At 45.1% G+C, this 19,626-nt stretch overlaps 1 protein-coding gene across 6 annotated transcripts in view; it reads right to left on the bottom strand.

The window, feature by feature from the left end:
- Positions 1-19,626, bottom strand: part of LOC106565466 (low-density lipoprotein receptor-related protein 1) — a 181,727-nt gene that overhangs the window by 51,994 nt on the left and 110,107 nt on the right. For all 6 annotated transcript variants that reach the window (XM_014132678.2, XM_014132680.2, XM_014132681.2 and 3 more), the window contains exons 20-34: positions 18,504-18,671; positions 16,465-16,647; positions 16,036-16,233; positions 15,578-15,823; positions 13,967-14,164; positions 12,864-13,068; positions 12,451-12,615; positions 12,091-12,335; positions 11,325-11,456; positions 10,078-10,305; positions 9,632-9,806; positions 1,958-2,052; positions 1,714-1,863; positions 1,352-1,492; positions 1,087-1,212 (exon numbers count right to left, since the gene is read on the bottom strand). In XM_014132678.2, coding sequence (XP_013988153.2) covers positions 1,087-1,212; positions 1,352-1,492; positions 1,714-1,863; positions 1,958-2,052; positions 9,632-9,806; positions 10,078-10,305; positions 11,325-11,456; positions 12,091-12,335; positions 12,451-12,615; positions 12,864-13,068; positions 13,967-14,164; positions 15,578-15,823; positions 16,036-16,233; positions 16,465-16,647; positions 18,504-18,671 — 2,655 coding nt within the window. The remainder of the gene's footprint in view (positions 1-1,086; positions 1,213-1,351; positions 1,493-1,713; positions 1,864-1,957; positions 2,053-9,631; positions 9,807-10,077; positions 10,306-11,324; positions 11,457-12,090; positions 12,336-12,450; positions 12,616-12,863; positions 13,069-13,966; positions 14,165-15,577; positions 15,824-16,035; positions 16,234-16,464; positions 16,648-18,503; positions 18,672-19,626) is intronic.

Below are 19,626 nucleotides of genomic sequence, written 5' to 3'. Positions count from 1 at the left end.
GTTGAGATTGCCTGCAATGACAACAAGCTCAATTCGATGATGCTGTGACACCGCCCCAGACCATGACGGACCCTCCACCTCCAAATCGATCCCGCTCCAGGGTACAGGCCTCGATGTAACGCTCATTCCTTCGACAATAAACGCGAATCCGACCATCGCCCCTGCTGAGACAAACCCGCGACTCGTCAGTGAAGAGCACTTTTTGCCAGTCCTGTCTGGTCCAGTGACGGTGGGTTTGTGCCCATAGATGACGTTGTTGCTGGTGATATCTGGTGAGGACCTGCCTTACAACAGGCCTACAAGCCCTCAGTCCAGCCTCTCTCAGCCTATTGCGGACAGTCTGAGCACTGATGGAGGGGATTGTGCGTTCCTGGTGTAACTCGGGCAGTTGTTGTTGCCATCCTGTACCTGTTCCGCAGGTGTGATGTTCGGATTGTACCGATCCTGTGCAGGTGTTGTTACACGTGGTCTGCCACTGCGAGGACGATCAGCTGTCCGTCCTGTCTCCCTGTAGCGCTGTCTTAGGCGTCTCACAGTACGGACATAGCAATTTATTGCCCTGGACACATCTGCAGTCCTCATGCCTCCTTGCAGCATGCCTAAGGCACGTTCACGCAGTTGAGCAGGGACCCTGGGCATCTTTCTTTTGCTGTTTTTCAGAGTCAGTAGAAAGGCCTCTTTAGTGTCCCAAGTTTTCATAACGTGACCTTAATTGCCTACCGTCTGTAAGCTGTTAGTGTCTTAACAACCGTTCCACAGGTGCATGTTCATTAATTGTTTATGGTTCATTGAACAAGCATGGGAAACAGTGTTTAAACCCTTTACAATGAAGATTTGTGAAGTTATTTGTATTTTTACGAATTATCTTTGAAAGACAGGGTACAGAAAAAGGGATGTTTCTTTTTTTGCTGAGTTTATTATTTTAATCTCGGTTTTGCTAAATATAGTACATCCAAATGTAGCTTGTGTTTGTTTGACTAAAAACTGAGGTAATGTTTTGTTTCCATGACTGCAAGACCAGGCATCTATGACCTTCCAAATATCAGAATAAAGATCCAAACAAAATGTTCACGGTGTGTGTCTTACCCTCGCAGGACTGTTGTCCACTCCTGAGGCTGTATCCAGCGGTACACATGCATGCTCGTGTGGTGGGGGAGGTGGGCAGGCACAGCTGGGAACAGTCTCCATTGCTATTACTGCACAGATTGGTGCCTGGAAACACAACACACAAAAACACAAACAAACATGCTCACATAGATTAAAATGGTTATTTCTAATCTATAGCTACCATGGTGCCCAAACATAATGCACACGCACGCACACACACACACACACACACACACACACACACCTTTCTGCACGGTCTCGTTGTAGATCTTCAAGTGCATCATGGCTGAGGTGCTGTTTCTCAGGACCTTCCAGTTCCCTCCGTCACGCTTGTCACAGGTTCCTATCTGGTCAGTCCCCTGGTCCGCCCACCATAGCTTGTCCCCTACACACAACAGCCAATCACAAAATGACATCTTTCATCTCTTCACAGAAGTGGGCCAATCAAAATGACCCATTGTACTCATTCTATGATCACATAAAGAACCGATGTTGAGACCTACTGTAGCTCCATTTCTGAGTATTCAAACTCTTCGGGACAGAAAGCTAAAGGCAGCTAGGAGGCAGAATGTACAGTCCTAGTGAGAGTGGAGTCATGTTACATACCCATGATGGCCAGAGCTGTGGCCTTGGTCAGTTTGCCCTTGACCCCCTCCAGAACCTCCAGACCCGAACCATCCAGCTTACAGCGGCTGATGGTGCTGTTCCCTGAGCTCACCCAGTACAACTGCTCTGTGTCAAAGTCTATGGACAGACCTGGAGACAGACAGGGAGGAACATTATGGCTGTATCCCAAATTGCAATTTATTCCTTATATATAATGCACTATTTTTTCCCCAGAGCCACTCACCCACTGGGCCTTTCTGATTGGTGAACAGGACACTGCGGTTGCTGCCGTCTGTGTTTGCCATGCTGATGTTGTCTCCATCTGTCCAGTACAGCTTCCTGGAACACACAGAGAGAGAGAGAGAGAGACAGAATATCAATACATCATGCTACTGAAAGCACTAGAAGTGACAAGACCTGTCGTTCGTTAGCCTGGATAGCGCCTAACAGTGCGTTATCATTAAAACTATTTTTGAAAACTATTTATTCTGTTTTCACACACAATTAGACAACACCCATCACAACGTTCATGCTTATTTTTTTTATAAGTGAGAAATGAATTGTTTAAAACTAGCAAAACCCGTCAATAGCTATACATGTGGAGGTCCCATATGGAATATTTATCTACTGAACATCTCCTTGACAGATGTAAATGTATGTAGTTATATGTCTAGTTTACATTCTACGTAAAAATATGCCCTGTGTTTTAACAGCAGCATCTTTCATTGGGTATAAAGTACAGGAGCCAGCTCTTATTGCAGGGTAAAGGTTAGCTTAGAACAGTGTGTGTGGATGTTGATTGGGTTAGGCATGTCAGTGGGGATGGGCTAGTGTAGAGTCCTGCAGCAATTGAGATTCACTGAGATTCATTTAATGACCCGTAAATGGCTTCTCTTTCTCGCCATTTATTTCTCTGAAATTCTCTCTCTCTCTCCCTCCCTCACAGAGGCATATGTAGGCTACAGACAAAATTGGGCTGAAACAGACAAACTCATAAAAACAAACACATACAGAAACACATGCAATTAGAATTCACAGATAAATTGGCCCACATGGAAAACTAGAAACATAGAAACTGTAAATGACGTGGTAACAGGACATACAATTATTTCCATGCCCGAATGAAAAAACAATTTTGGACTGACCAATGAAGACATTTTCAAATGTATCCCAAAATTTCGACGTGAAAGCTTTTGGACATCAGAGCAATGTTGAGGGAATCCTATTTCAGTCAGAAAAATATACTCATATGATAAGTAAGACATACAAAACCTTGCAGAGAGCCTATCCAACTGACAATCTCTTAGATAAAAATATAAACTATTGGAACCAAGACTTAAAAATAACTGATATCGGCACAAGATGGAGGGGGTTTTGGAAAATAACGAACCAAATTACAGTTGTACACTAAATCAAGTATAAACTAATCTATAGGATGTATTATACAAGAGACAAAATTCACTAAATATACAGCACAACGGCAGAGTCATGTCTTAAGTGTAAAACTAACAATGACTCAATAATTCATGCTTTCTGGGAATGCTATAAAGTCAAAAAGTTATGGGCAGAGTTAGAAAGTTAGTTGTCAGAAGTTTTACAATGTAAATGTACTTTTAATTCGTCAAACTGCATATTTCAAGACATGGCATATGAGGGTGCGGGGAGATACCCAATGGGTTGGACAATATTATTTCCGTCACTTATTTTCAAGAAGCTATTACTTAAATACAGGAAGTCAAATGATACTCCAACATTAAGAGAATGGAAGAATCAAATTATTTATAATTTTAATGTTTGGCAGCGATTACAGCATCGAGTCTTCTGGGTATGACCCTACAAGCTTGGCACACCTGTATTTGGGGACTTTATCCAACTCTTCTCTGCAGATCCTTTCGATCTCTGTCAGGTTGGATGGGGAGTGTTGCTGCACAGCTATTTTCAGGTCTCTCCAGAGATGTTTGATTGGGTTTAAGTCCAGGCTCTGGCTGGGCCACTCAAGAACATTCAGAGACTTGTCCCGAAGCCACTCCTGCGTTGTCTTGGCTGTGTGCTTAAGGTTGTTGTCCTGTTGAAAGTTGAACCTTCACCCCAGTCTGAGGTCCTGAGCGTTCTGGAGCAGGTTTTCATCAACAATCTCTCTGTACTTTGCTCCGTTCATCTTTCCCTCGATCCTGACTAGTCTCCCAGTTCCTGCCGCTGAAAAACATCCCCACAGACTGATGCTGCCACCACCATGATTCAGCGTAGGGATGGTGCCAGGTTTCCTCCAGACGTGACGCTTGGTATTAAGTCCAAATAGTTCAATATTGGTTTCATCAGACTAGAGAATCTTGTTTGTGCCTTTTGGCAAACTCCAAGCGGGCCGTCACGTGCCTTTTATTGAGGAGTAGCTTCCGTCTGGCCACTACCATAAAGGCCTGATTGGTGGAGTGCTGAAAAAATGGTTGTCCTTCTGGAAAATTCTCCACAGAGGAGCTCTAGAGCTCTGTCAGAGTGACCACCGGGTTCTTGGTCACATCCCTGACCAAGGCCCTTCTCCCCCGATTGCTCAGTTTGGCCGGATTGCCAGCTCTTGGTGGTTCCAAACTTCTTCCATTTAAGAATGATGGAGGCCACTGTTCTTGGGGACCTTCAATGCTGCAGAAATGTTTTTGTACAATTCCCCAGATCTGTGCCTCAGCACAATCTTGTCACGGAGCTCTACAGACAATTCCTTTGACCTCATGGCTTGGTTTTTGCTTTGACATGCACTGTCAATTATGGGACCTTATATAGACAGGTGTGTTCCTTTCCAAATCATTTCCAATCAATTGAATTTACCACAGGTGGACTCCAATCAAGTTGTAGAAACATCTCAAGGATGATCAATGGAAACAGGATGCATCTGAGCTCAATTTCAAGTTTTATAGCAAAGGGTCTGAATACTTACGTAAATAAGGTATGTTTTTTATTTTTAATACATTTGCCCCAAAAAATCTAAAAACCTGTTTTTGCTTTGTCATTATGGGGTATTGTGAGGAATTACATTTATTTAATCCATTTTAGAATAAGGCTGTGACGTAACATTTTTGGGAAAAAGTCAAGGGGTCTAAATACATTCCCGAAGGAACTGTATGTAAATGTTAAGATGTCTATTGTTTTTTATTATTATTATTATTATTATTTGTTTTTTTAGGGGTAGATCAGCTTTAGTGTTGCAGATATTGTGGCTTCCATCAATGTTATAACAGTACCAGTCAAATGTTGACACCTACTCATTCCAGGGTTTTTCTTTATTTTTACTATTTTCTACATTGTGGAATAATAGTGAAGACATCAACACTTTGAGATAACGCATATGGAGTCATGTAGTAACCCCAAAAAATGTTAAACAAATCAAAATATATTTTATATTTGAGATTCTTCAAAGTAGCCACCCTTTGCCTTGACAGCTTTGCACACTCTTGACATTCTCGCAAACAGTTTCATGAGGTAGTCACCTGGAATGCATTTCAAGAACAGCTCAAATAAGCAAAGAGAAATGACAGTCCATTATTCCTTTAAGACATGAAGGTCAGTCAATGCAGAACATTTCAAGAACTTTGAACATTTCTTCAAGTGCAGTGGCAAAAAAACTTCAAGCGCTATGATGAAACTGGCTCTTATGATGACCACCACAGGAAAGGAAGACCCAGAGTTACCTCTGCTGTAGACGATAAGTTCATTAGAGTTACCAGCCTCAGAAATTGCAGCCCAAATAAATGCTTCAGAGTTCAAGTAACAGACACGTCTCAACATCAACTGTTCAGAGGAGACAGCGTGAATCAGGCCTTCATGGTCGAATTGCTGCAAAGAAACCACTACTAAAGGACACCAATAAGAAGAAGAGACTTGCTTGGGCCAAGAAACACAAGCAATGGACATTAGACCGTTGGAAATCTGTCCTTTGGTCTGAAGAGTCCAAATGTTAGATTTTTGGTTGCAACGGATGATCTCCGCATGTGTGGTTCCCACCGTGAAGTATGGAGGTGGAGGTGTGATGGTGCTTTGCTGGTGACACTGTCTGTGATTTATTTAGAATTCAAGGCACACTTAACCAGCATGGCTACCACAGCATTCTGCAGCGATACGCCATCCCATCTGGTTTGCTCTTAGTAGGACTATCATTTGTTTTTCAACAGGACAATGACCCAACACAGCCTGGAGGTGTGTAAGGGCTATTTGACCAAGAAGGAGAGTGATGGAGTGCTGCATCAGATGACCTGGCCTCCACAATCACCCGACCTCAAGCAGAGTAAAGGAAAAGCAGCCAACAAATGCTCAGCATATGTGGGAACTCCTTCAAGACTGTTCAAAAAGCATTCCAGGTGAAGCTGGTTGAGAGAATGCCAAGAGTGTGCTAAGCTGTCATCAAGGCTATTTGAAGAATCTCAAATATAAAATATTTGATTTGTTTAACACTTTTTTGCTTACTACATGATTCCATATGTGTTATTTCATAGTTTTGATGTCTTCACTATTATTCTACAATGTAGAAAATAGTAAATAAATAAAAACCCTTGAATGAGTAGTTGTTCTAAAACTTTTGACCGGTAGTGTATATATAAAATATATTGTTTAATATATTTTCCTTTATTATATTCCCCTAACCCTACCACCCCTCCCCTAATTGGAGTAAACTAATCGACAACAACACATAGGCCTCTACTTCCAGCTTATACACACTATATACATTTCACAAACACAGTATATTTTGTTTGTTTTTAGTCCCATGAGCCTTCAGCTACCTTCAACTCCTCCCATCTTTCTCTGAAGACCATCCAGTTTTGATTTCTATTTGCTATATATTTTTCACTGTGCTGTTTCACAAATGTTCTGAACCTTTTACAGACACAGTATAATTTTACATGAGTTCTTGTTAGTCCCAACCTTCAGCTCCACTCAACCCCACCCATCTGTTTGCCATATATTTTTCAAGTGCGCTGTGATGCTTCACAAAAGTTCTGAACCTTTCTATTCTCATAGTTCCTACAGAGTGTAAATTAAAAATAAACATTTTTGCTACGAGTATTATTATATTACTGATCGATTGACTATAACTTTTTACATCACAGCTCCAGGTAAATATTGTAATTTTTCAGACATTCCTGAACCTGCGACCCAAAACAAGCTTTGGACAGTACCAAAACAAATGATCTAATGATTGTCTCTTCGCAGCAACATTTGCAGAGCTGGGATGGTTGTATCCCCCATATAATATTCTATAGGTTGCAAGAATTTTGTATAATAATTTAAATTGAAAAACTCAAAGTTTTGAATCCAGCGTCGTTTTGTGTATCAGTTCATGTGCCATGGAATTGGTACATCGAAAATCTCTACCCAACTATTTTGCAATCTATATGGCACAGCTGTCAATTTTTTGGTCCTTAAATGAAACTGGTAGACTTATATTTATCACAATCTTCTTTAACCAATTTTAGTCTTTAATGCAGGGCCAACAGACAAGTTCCACTTGCCTCTTCCATTTTTGCAGTAATGCTGCAATTAGTTGGTTGTAACTTTGATTTGAGCAGACATTTCCATATATTTTTGTTAGCTGCATATGTTACATAACTCCACCATATATTATTATTATTTTTTATAAATTAGTATATTTGAGTTTAACCATAATATTTTTTGTCATATTTGTTCCGTTTTTTCTGGTGGATTAAACGAAAAAATGGTCAGGGAGGTGACCAAGAACCCGATGGTCACTCTGAGTTCCTCTGTGGAGATGGTTGTCCTTCTGGAAGATTCTCCCATCTCTGCAGCACTCCACCAATCAGGTTTTTATGGTAGAGTGGCCAGACGGAAGCCACTCCTCAGTAAAAGGCACATGACAGCCCACCTGGAGTTTGATTGAACTCTTTGGCCTTAATGCCAAGTGTCACGTCTGGAGGAAACCTGGCACCATCCCTACGGTGAAGCATGGTGGTGGCAGCATCATGCTGTTTGGATGTTTTTCAGCGGCAGGGACTGGGTGACTAGTCAGGATCGAGGGAAAGACGAACGTAGCAAAGTCCAGCGCGATCCTTGATAAAAACCTGTTTACCTTCCAACAGGACAATGACCCTAAGCACACAGCCAAGACAGCACAGGAGTGGCTTCAGGACAAGTCTCTGAATGTCCTTGAGTGGCCCAGCCAGAGCCCGGACTTGAACCCGATCGAACATCTCTGTAGAGACCTGAATATAGCTGTGCAGCGACATTCCCTATCCAACCTGACAGAGCTTGAGAGGATCTACAAATAAGAATGGGAGAAATTCCCCAAATACAGGTGTGCCAAGCTTGTAGCGTCATACCCAATAAGACTTGAGGCTGTAATCACTGCCAAAGGATCTTCAACAAAGTACTGAGTAAAGGGTCTGAATACTTATGTTAATGTGATATTTCAGTTTAGTGTTTTATTTTAAATTTGCACAAATTTCTAAACCTGGTTTTGCTTTGTCATTATGGGGTATTGTGTGTAGATTCATTAGGGGGAAAACAACTATTGAATCCATTTTAGAAATAAGGCTGTAACAAAATGTGGAAAAAGTCAAATGGTCTGAATACTTGTATACAAGAATGCATTGTATACAGTATATAAATTCCAGTTGTACTTTATCAAAAGCCTTTTGTCTATTGCTTTTGTCTATTTATGTTTCTGTTTATTGTAAAAAGAAAGAAAAATGTATGCAATCAAAGACAGCACACACACACTTGGATGCGATGCACATGAATCTATGGCAATTCATGTGCATTTGTGATTGCTTTAGCATGTGTGTCACTCTATTTCAATCAAGGAGGTACTTAACCCCCCCTCCACTTCCACCACACCCTGCATTTGTTTAGGTATCATGCGTTTGAATACAGTTCCTGCAAACAATTTAAACATCCCAGTCTCTCCCCTTGCCCCCCTTTTCCCAGCCCCCTCCTCTCCTGGACTCATTATAGACAGTGTGTGTGTGTGTGTGTGTGTGTGTGTGTGTGTGTGTGTGTAGGAAAGAGGAGACAGCTTCAGCATCTGCTTCTGGTTTTTCCCCCATGCCAGCAGCTAAGCCCAGATCGGAAACATTCCTCAGCTTAAGTAAGTCTCTCAGAAAACAGAGAAAGGACAAAAAAAGGCAGAGGCATTCTCAAAGATAATATCCCCTCTGCATCCGCCCCACACATACTCACAAACACACTCATAGACAAAGAAGAGCACTCGGACACTCAGAGATAAAAACACAAACACAGGAAATGTCTGTTAATGATCTTAGGAGCGGATGTATGCCTGCTGAGCTTTTGTCTCTTTAAAGACCAAAAGACAGAGAAAGAGAGAAAAACTGAAAAAAAGTTTTAGAGGGAAGTAAATTGAGGAGAGAGAGAGAGCGAGAGAGAGCCAGAGCGAGCGAGCCAGAGCGAGCGAGCGAGAGAGCGAGAGAGCGAGAGAGCGAGAGAGCGAGAGCGAGAGAGCGAGAGCGAGAGAGAGAGAGCGAGAGCGAGAGAGCGAGAGAGAAAGAGAGAGAGAGAAATTGAGACAGAGAGCGGCCAGTGTGTGACAGTGTGTAAATAATGTATGGCTTTCAGCACAGAAGCCATCTGTTAAGAAAGAGGAAAGAGAGAGAGAGAGAGAGCGACAACAAGGGATAGATGAAAAGGGAGAGATGAGAGAGGAATTGGAGTCCCTTCTAGAGCAGGAGAGCTAGCTGCTCTTTGCTCGAGGTCAGCCCCGATCTAAACTACCCTGCCTATCATGGCAGACTTCTAGCTGTGGGGAGCCTGCCTGACAGTCAAACGGTCTCTGTGTGCGAGTGTGCGTGTGTGTGTATGTGTGTTAGAGGTGAAAGCAGTAGGGTGTCTGACAGCCATTTCTTAACGCTGCATTGATCTCAGTGAAACACCTTTATCATGTCTGGGTGTCTGTTCTACCTACCCCAGTATGGGGTGCAGCACCAGACAGTGAGGTTTATCCAGGCCCTGGATGACAGCGTTCTTAAAGGATCCGTCCAGTCTGGCCACGTTGATCTGCTTCTTATTGGCATCATAGCTGGTCCAGAACAGGTTCCTAGACACCCAGTCTACTGCCAGACCATGGGCGTTGGGCAGGTCTAGGGGAAGACAAAGTTATCCAAGAGACAACGCAAAAACATAAATGTTCGTGAAATGACATGCGTTTCCTTACCCTGTACCCAGTCTTCGAACAAGGTGACCCACAAATATGTAGGTTTCTAATTTGAATGAACTACCCCTCAATGCTAAACTAATTAAATGACAGATGTTTGGACTCATTGATTGACTCATTTCATTCATTCTGTATAAAGTAGCTATTTGACTATTTCAACCGAAGCATGGTAGATATTCCCACGGTAAATTCCCTACCAGCAGACACCACGGTCTCCACTCCGGTGCCGTTGATGAAGGCTCTCTTGATGGTCTGGGTTCGGACGTCTGACCAGTAGATCCGGTGCTCTACGGCATCATAGTCCACCACGGTCACGTTGTCTATGTCTGGCACCGTGAAGGAGATGATGTAGTTATAGTAGGGGTTGTCTATGTCCACTCCCCTGATCTCTATCTGACGGGCATACAGCAGGAACTGACGGGACTCTGGAGAGGGAGAGAAGGACACCACATATTAAGGAGGGAGGAGAGGGGAGGGTTTGGGGAGTTATGGTGACTATGTATGGCTTCTATCCGATCGAACGGACATACAGCGGGGACTGACTGGAAGAAAAGGGGTTCAATTGTGACGGTGTGTGTGCGCGCGTCGTGTGTGTGTGGTTGTGTGAAATGCCTTTGCCACTTAAGAGTCCACTTAATACAATCCCCCACAATAACAAGCAGTCAGGAGTGAGGAGTGCATGTTAACTGATTGTACTTGGCTCTTCTCAGCCTGTCTAGATCAGATAACCCAGGCATGTGTGTATACTCTAGGTAGTGAATGATGGAGAGTTGTGGCTGATGCCAGCTTTAAACAGTGGGCCTCTCCATTCCTTTACGCCACAGATAATAGAAACTGCTCCCCTGAATACTAAACACACGCACACACAGACTGACGCACACACACCCTTTCACTTTAGAGACAAGGCCTAAACCCCTCAAACTCTCTTGGCGTCACAAGTGACAGAATCCAGGAGATAATCCTGTGTGTTTGTGGACTGTGACACAAAGCCATGGCTGGGGGGGGAATCAGTAGAGTGGAGTGATCCCACTCATGAGAGATGTTTGTTCCCTCTGGACCCCCTGTGGTTAGAATAAACCTCTGTACGTGGGTACTGGAGAAGAGACCCGTCTCTGAATCATCACTCACACACACACCATGAATCCCACTGTGTCACTCTCAGCAACTCCACCTCTCTGCCAAGCCAAGCACAGAGAAGGAGATAATCTGCCAGCTCAGGGGAGGAGGAAGAGTGTGTGGGGGGGTAGAAGAGACGTGTGTGTGTGTGTGTGTGTGTGTGTGTGTGTGTGTGTGTGTGTGTGTGTGTGTGTGTGTGTGTGTGTGTGTGTGTGTGTGTGTGTGTGTGTAGGAGCAGCAGTTTTATTGTCCTTGCTGTTCCAGATGTAGGATTGATTGTGGGTGTGTACGTGCGTGTGTTAAGGTGTGTGTGTTAAGGTGTGTTCACCATAGCAGGTGTGTTTGTCGGCTCCCAGCTTCATGAGATGAGGGCAGGCACAGGAGAAGGTCTGGTTGTAGTTGATCAGACACAGGTGAGAACAGGGACCCATGCCATTGTTAGCTGCACACGGATTAGGAGCTGTGGAGAGAAAGAGCGAGAGAGTGGGGATAGAGACAGTGGTAAAGAGAGAAAGAGGTAGAGCGTAAGCACAGGGAAAATGGAGGGTGGTAGAGAAAGACATGAGAAGGGGAGGGAGAGCGAATGAGAGGGGGAAAAGGAGTTGGTAGAGAAGCGATAAGAGGGAGAAATGGAGTGCGAGAGACGAGGAGAAAGAGAAGGAAAATGTGAGGAAAGGATAAGCGAGGGGAAGAGAGAAGGAGAGGGAAAGAGGGAGGAAAATATCAATTACAATCATCCAGTATGTGCATATAAAACAGCTCTTACCACTCAGGCAGCAGGCCTATCTGTCTCATCCATAAATGGATGGTTTTCTGAGCATGACCATTTTGAGGTGAGCGGTTGTGACAAGGGAGGCCAGATGCCACTACTCTCCTGAATGACACATGGACTTAGAGAAGCTGTCAATCAAAATGGCAACTGACTCGGGACACTGTGGTCTCTCTCTAGAGAGTAATGGCAGCAAGATGGCCAAGCCTTATGGATAGGCACTCATTAACACACAAGATCATTCAAGGTAAGGCCTGGCTAGGTCAATTCAAAGTAGCTAACCTCTTTTAAACACCACGTTTGTTAGCAGGTGTGTGTGTCTTACCTTGGGGCTGTCTGGAAGGATGGTAGACCTGCAGGTCAAAAGGTTGTGTGTTGGTTCTCTGGACCACGGTTACGTTGTTACCGTTCCACTTATTAGCCTTGGCCAGTGTGTTGGTCCTCCAGTCCGTCCAGTAAACCTCTCCCCCGTACATAGTGACTGCGAATGGGTGCGACAGGTATTCGTGTCCCCTCAGCACCTCGATCAGGCCGGAACCATCGTATTTGGCTGAGTAAATAGCATCAGACCTGGAGGATGGATGGAAGACAACACAATACAGTGACTTATTACAGCCTTTGTATATATATACATGTATGTGTGTGTGTGTGTGTGTGTATATACACTGTATGTCCTCTCTCTGACCTGGCGTCGATCCACAGGATGCGTAGCTCCAGGTAGTCTACAGTGAGTCCGTTGGGCCAGCCCCCATTTCCTGTCTCCTTATGGATGGTCCGCCTTCCCTCGCCACTCATAGAAGCTGCCTCGATCCTTGGCATACTGGCATCCCAGTCCGTCCAGAACAGAATCCTACAGAGATATGGGGGGGGAACTTCAAATTCAACTATGTGGTTCAGTAAACCCAATAAAACAAAAACCAATGACTGAAGTCAAGACTCAGTTTTAAGCCGTGTGTATTCCCATTCCTAGCCTGGTCCCAGATGGGTTTGTGCTGCCTTTCCAACTCCTATGGTCATTGTCAACATAGGAGTTAGCAATACAGCACCAGCAGATCTGGGACCAGGCTAACCCATTCCCAGTGGTGTGCTGGTTCTCACCCGTAGCGGGGGTCCAGGGCGATGGCCCGTGGGTGCTCCACCTCCCCAGCCAGCAAGGTGGTCCTCATGGTTCCGTCCAGCTTGGCCACTTCTATCTGGTCCAGGTTACTCTCCACCCAGTAGATGTTCCCTGCTATCCAGTCCACCGCAAGACCCTCTGGAGTGGCCAGGCCATACTGGATCACCACGTCAAAACTGGTCAGAGCTGGAGCAGGGAGGGAGAGGAGAGGAGGTGGTTCATTTGATTGTGAAGCTTTGCTGTGATCATTTCCCCTTTCCTGTAGACCTATTCAATTTTTGTCATCAACAGTTGTCAAAGTGTCTTACCAGTACCATGAACATCAATCACACAGCGACAGTTTCTAATGCCAATGCAGCCCCAGCGTTTCTAATAATGCCACCTACACAGCCACGACTCTCCCTACGACTGACAGGATACATTCTACTCCCGTTTGAGTCTAAGCAAACAACATGACATGAGGCGCCAGTGAAAATAAAAGCAGCGAGGAGAAGAAACTATTCTTTTCATCCCCCTCTCTCACCCATTCATTTTTCCATTACAGGTCCCTAATCAGAGAGAACGGCCTAATTATTAGTCATTATCCTGACTGGAGTAGACACACACACACACGCGCTCATTATGCTTCCCTACTGTAATGAATGGGCCTCGTCTGCTCTATAGATTGTCTTTGATTGATTGGTTTTGCATTTTTGAAGGTAGCGGTTTAGTTTTGATTGATTGGCTTTGCCTGTTTGGAAGGTGACAGTGTGGATTGATTTGTTTTGTCTTTCGGCATGGAGCTGGACCATCTGCTTTGTTATTTACCAGCTGCTTCCCCTCAGCAGCTATAGGCCTGCACAGCACAGTATAACTACTATTCCCAGAATTCCCCACTGTGAAGGCAATTGGGAAATCATGGAGTACTCCACTAAAGACAAAGAAGTGTGCTGTTGGTCTCAATGACTATACACAAACCAGAGGTAAAAAGTGGAGAAATCCAAAGCATACCTTTCACTATAGTGAGTGTGCATGAATGTGATAGTGGACTTGAATGAGGACAGTCTGAGTCTGTATACATGCGTGTGTAGTAAAAGACATTCACCTCCGTTCTCGGACAGTTTGCCGCGGTAGATCTTGTCCTCCACCACGTCGGTCCAGTAGAGAGCATTCTCGGCGAGGTGGAAGTCCAAGGCGATGGTGTTCCTCAGGCCAGGCACCAGCACGCTGAACTCTCCCTTGTTCAGGTCGATCCGACGGATCTCATGGCGGTTGGAGAAGATGATGAAGGGCTTGAAGGGATCTGAGGTGAAGACAGGAGATTACATGATCATTGTGATGTACTAGTAGCCTGTTGGTGGCAGCGGTGGGATCCCTGCATCTACTTTGCACCCAGTGCATCCTGGGTAATGTAGTAAGAAAAAGCTGTAAGTTGAGGAATGTTTCCTCCCAAGGCTTGATTTTAAAGGGTGTTGGGTCCTGGTTTCAACTTATTCAAAGTAGAAATGAACAGCTTTAACAGTAAATGCCTTCCATTATTTCAGTTTGCCTGGTCATGACTAAAATCCAGTAACTAAACACTACTGTTAGTCGTTGGCTGTTTGGAACCTGAATACATCCAACGTAGTGTGACGCACAGACAGTGCTATGTGGCTAAATGAAAGAGGAACGTAGTTAGGAACCCTGTCTAATCCCTGGTAATTAAAAGCCTGTATGTTTTAAATGGAGGAGAGTTATCTCCGGACGACAGACAGTGTGATGAATGGTTGTGTTGTGTGTGAAACTCTGACTGTCGCTGTGGGTGCAGGGCTGAATTATATGCAGCTTTATTTGAGTCAGTGGCTAGTTTCTGTGAGGAGGATACAGACTTGCGTATGTATGTGGGTAACAGTGTTCTTCTTCCATTACATTGATTGAGTTTCCCCGATCCCTTCCTCTTATTCTTGCTATATTTATCCCTCCTCCTTTTCCCCTTTACAAGTTCCCCAACTTTCCTCAATCTACCTCCTCTTCTTTGTTGTTAGTCTCCTACTTTACTCATCTCCTAATCCCTTTCTCTCTATCCAACTCTCACAGCTAGAAGCCCCCCCCAACTATTCTCATGTCCCCTTTTCGATTTTTCTGCTCTCCCTCTCCTTCTGTTCTTCAATCCCTCGTCTCCCCTCCAGCTCTCTTCTCATCCTCATGTGAATACCGCCTCTAGCCGCCTGCCTCCTCGCCTATCCTCTCCCACCCTGTTTATTGTCCAGAGCGGTGGTATCAGCTCCCAGTCACAGTTTGGTGGGACCACTGAAACCACCCAGCTTCCTGCCAATACGCCCCTTCCTCTCTCTCCTACTCACTCACCTCATTTGCTCTCTCTATCGCCTGAACAAAAACCACAATACTTCCTGGAATTGTACTGTAGTTTCCTTTTCCCTCTCCTTCCCTCGCGGATCCTAAACCCCAATCCCCTCTCTCACTTTGACTCTCCCCACATCCATCACGTTGACACACCTCACCCTCTGTGCCAGTGTCTTTCATTCTCCTAATCCTTAGAATCTCTCCGTTCTCTTCCATTTCACTCCAAACCACCATATCCCCCTCTTCTTCTCTCCTTCCCAGTTTCCCTCCCTTTAACCTCCCCTGCTCTTCCATTCCCTCTTTCTCTCCAAGCCTCCCATCACCCTCTCCTCTCCTCCCTCCCTCTACATCTCCTCCAACCCACCCTCCTCACCAGTGCTCTTGCAGTTCTCCTGGTCAGGCTCCAGCTCCCAGCCCTCGTAGCAGGAACACTTGACACTGAACTTGTCCTGCTCACAGCGCTGGCTGCACTTCAGGTGTTTGGCGCAGAAGCTCTGGATCTGACAGGTCTTGTTGTTGGAGTCCAGCTCCATGCCCAGGGGGCAGGAACACACCACGCCCTCCCCGGGGGCTACCGTACAGTTATGGCTGCAGTCGCCGTTGTCCAGCGAGCACAGGTCTGCAGGGAAAGAGAGGGATGGGTGTTACGGGAGGAGGTGGCACTGAACAAAAACATTGGGCCAACACTCTTCTAGAGCCCTCTCTCATGCGGAATAGACAACAATGACATAACAGGCATCATAAACAGTCACGACAGCTCAGCGGTGGGATCCCTGTCCTACCGCCCAGTGCATCATGGGTAATGCAGTCTTTAGTAGCGGCAGGTCTTACCACAGAGTTTCTCGTCAGAGCCGTCGGGGCAGTCGTCTGTGCCGTCACAAAGCTTCTCAGCGGGAAGACAGATGGTGGAGTCGTTGGCACACACATGGTGGGAGAGTTTACACACCAACGCCTCACAGTTGTCCTCGTCTGAGTTGTCCTCACAGTCACTGTCCCCGTCACACACCCAGGCTTTACTGATACAGCGGGCTAGGGATAGGTCAGAGGGCAAAGGTCAGAAGTTACAGGCAGATACAGTCCACAATAACAAAAATACAGCTACAACCAAATGCAGTCCATCTCCACCAGATAACTCTGAGCTACCCATTTCAATACTGTTACATTTATGTTTTTCAACAGGCAAATCTCCCATTCTTTCCCCCTTTCATTTAAACTCCCCTAATTTCTTCCTTATTGCCGTGTCACAACCATTCCCCTCACCAGAGTCTCTACAACCAAACTTGACGGCGGGGTCACACATGTGTGTGACGCCTTCGCAGTTCTTCTCATCGCTCAGGTCCATGCAGTCTGTGTCTCCATCGCAGCGCCAGCGCATAGGGATGCACAGACCGTCCATACGACACTGGAACTCATCCGTGTGACAGCCACCAGGGGGACGAGTGGCTGGGAGGGGACAGTGATGGAAAGAGAGAGAGAAATTAGAAATATTATAATCACTTCCATAACACTCAAACATTTCCAGAAATGGAAATGTATTAAAAACAGAGATATTTAGGCCTCTGAGTTTTTACTGAACCAGGTAAAACTCTGGGCCCTTGTTATAAAGCTATAACTTTTTATCTGTGTTCATCCTTTTTGTAAGAGTTTGCTGAGTTGGAATAACTGAGTAACTGCCAATGCTGGTGATTTTGAGAAAATGACAATGCAACCACATTAGGAAAGATATCGTAGAGTCATTCACTACCTGTTTCTCCCACTGTGGGGCTCCAATGGGAAACAAGGACACTCTTTATCACAGGGGATCAGTTTGACCAGAACATCACGCTTCAATGATGGACACTATTCACCGACTATTCACTCAATGGATAATCAAAAGGGACTGGCAAAACCAACAGGCATCTGGCACAGACAAAGACCCAGATGGGAAAATTTGGCTAAGGTGTTGGCATGTGTGTGGACCTCACAGTGGGCAGAAGCTTGACAATGCGCCAAGAGACAAAAGATGCCGTGCTTCATTCATGCACACAATACATCAAATCACATCATTAACAAAATGCTGACATTCACTAACGACCTGTCACGGCTAAATGAATGGAAACCGATGACCCAAAGACGCCCACGAGTCAAGGGTTGGCAGTGCCACAATGCCAGGGTGATGCAGTGCACTGAAGGGTACAGCGTTCACGCAGAGGCCATGCTCCAGTGGATTAGCAATAGAGCCATCATTGGCATCGGTGATTACGGAATTCATTGAAAGACTCGGACATCAACGGTCAATGGCTGTCACAGAGTTTCACGTGTCACGTCAAAGTGAAAAAGTACTGTCGGTTTCTTTTTCGATAAATGGAAATAGTGTGCTCCAAAATGGCCGTGCAAGTGTGGAAGAGCATGAGACTAAGTGTGTGTAAGTACGTGTGTTAGGTTTCATTGTGCGGGTGTTTGTGTGAGCATGTGCACGTGCGCTCGCGTGTGTGTATGTGTGTAAAAGATCCTGAAGCATCCTGCCTGCCGTCCATTAAAAACTCAGGACCAGCCCATTAGCCAGCACCACGGGGTGGGGGTGGGGGGGAGGCTGGCTGGGTTCCTAGTTCTCTGGTTACAGGCCACAGTGTAAGTGACAGAAAAATATATGTTTATTCAAAATTCCCCTGATAGTATATCATATTTAACTTGTCTGTTTCTCGTCCAAGACTTTGTTTCTTTTGGTTCGGATCCTACGCAACAAATGTAATAAAGTGGTTTGGAGTTGACCACAGGAAAGTTTCCTTTCAGGTGAGGCCTTCTACAATTCTCGACCAACTAAACAACACGGGACATAATCAGATGCAGTGTTTACAGTATAAATAGTGAGTTTGTTTCCCCAGTCCTTAGGAGAAGGAGATACTAGCAGGTTTATAAGCTAGAGGGAGAGATGGAGTAGTGTTTATGATGTAATTGCACGTCTGTTGCACAACTAGGGACATGATGTCGTGAGGTTTCGCACAGTCAACAGCCATCTAGAAGCAGCCTGTTGTAGACTAACCTTTTCATTTGGCTGGCCTATAGCACATACAGTAATATGGCATTATGTTTTCATGGTTGGTGGGTTATGAAGCTGACACTCACATACAGTAAATATATTTGGCACCTGATTGGTGCATTACATACAGTAGTTGACACTCCCAGACAGCGATTGGTTGGTTACGGAGCTGACATGGAGTCAACACTCACAATGATTGGTGAGTTACGGAGTTCATGCAAAGATTGGTGGGTTACGCTCTCACAGACAGCGATTGGTGGGCTACAGTGCTGACGCTCACCCTGATTGGTGCAGTTGGCGTGAGTCTCGTCGCTGTAGTCTCCACAGTCATTGTCTCCATCACAGGTCCAGTAGTCCGGGATGCAGCGGCCGCTGTTACACTTGAACTGGGCGCTGGAGCAGGAATGGCTGCAGCCTGCCTCATCACTGTTGTCCCCACAATCATTATCTGCAAGGCAAACACAGTCAAACCTCTACCTCACACCGCTCAGACACACAACATAGGCCGACTATAGTGAAAGACAAAAACAAATCTCCCAGGTTATTGTTTATGTACCTGGTCATTTACATTAGTTATGAAGAACACTGTGAATTTTCACTTCACTCAGATAATATATGTGTATCACAAAGTAAATAGCCTTTATACTATTGTTCATAATGCAATTTCTATTATGCTCCATAACTTTAAATACAGACTCACATATAAAAACACTTAACATTACATTTACAAATGAATTTCAATGTGAGGAAAAAGGAGAAGAGATAGAGAGGAAAATAATCACAGAAACTGCATAGATCAAACCATGCACCATGAGTGAATGTACCCAGCACTGATACATTGAGCTTGGCAGCAGAGGAGACTCTTCCCCATAGACTTCCTCATCTAAGCATTTCTAACAGGGAGGTTTGTCTGGTAACTAAACCTTAATGGTGTCCGCTGGCAGATAAATATAGACAGTAAGCTCACTATGACAGATAGTGTTGAGGCCAATTGGACCTTGTTGTTTAGTAATGATAACCCACCACCCCGAACAACCAATGTTCTCTGTCTTTGATTCTTGTCCATTCATTATGATTACAATGGAGAGCTCTTCCTCCTGCATTAAGTGAGCGAGTAGAAGAAGTAAGAGCCTCCATTATCGGTCTATTGAGATGAATAATGAACTACTGTTAAAGGGTAAAGCTGCCGTTAGTAAGGAAAGCAGCCCTGGCCCTCCCTCTCCCTCCCCTCTGGGGCCCCCCTAGCGAGCCCTGGCCCTCCCTACAGTAGCAGGTCTCCCCCTCCCTCTCCCTCCCCTCTGGGGCCCCCCTAGCGAGCCCTGGCCCTCCCTACAGTAGCAGGTCTCCCCTCCCTCTCCCTCCCCTCTGGGGCCCCCCTAGCGAGCCCTGGCCCTCCCTACAGT

The sequence above is a fragment of the Salmo salar genome, chromosome ssa12 (genome assembly GCF_905237065.1).
Source record: "Salmo salar chromosome ssa12, Ssal_v3.1, whole genome shotgun sequence".
NCBI lineage: Eukaryota > Metazoa > Chordata > Actinopteri > Salmoniformes > Salmonidae > Salmo > Salmo salar.
Note: the sequence above shows the minus strand (reverse complement) of the source record. Positions and strands in the feature narration are given on the sequence as shown.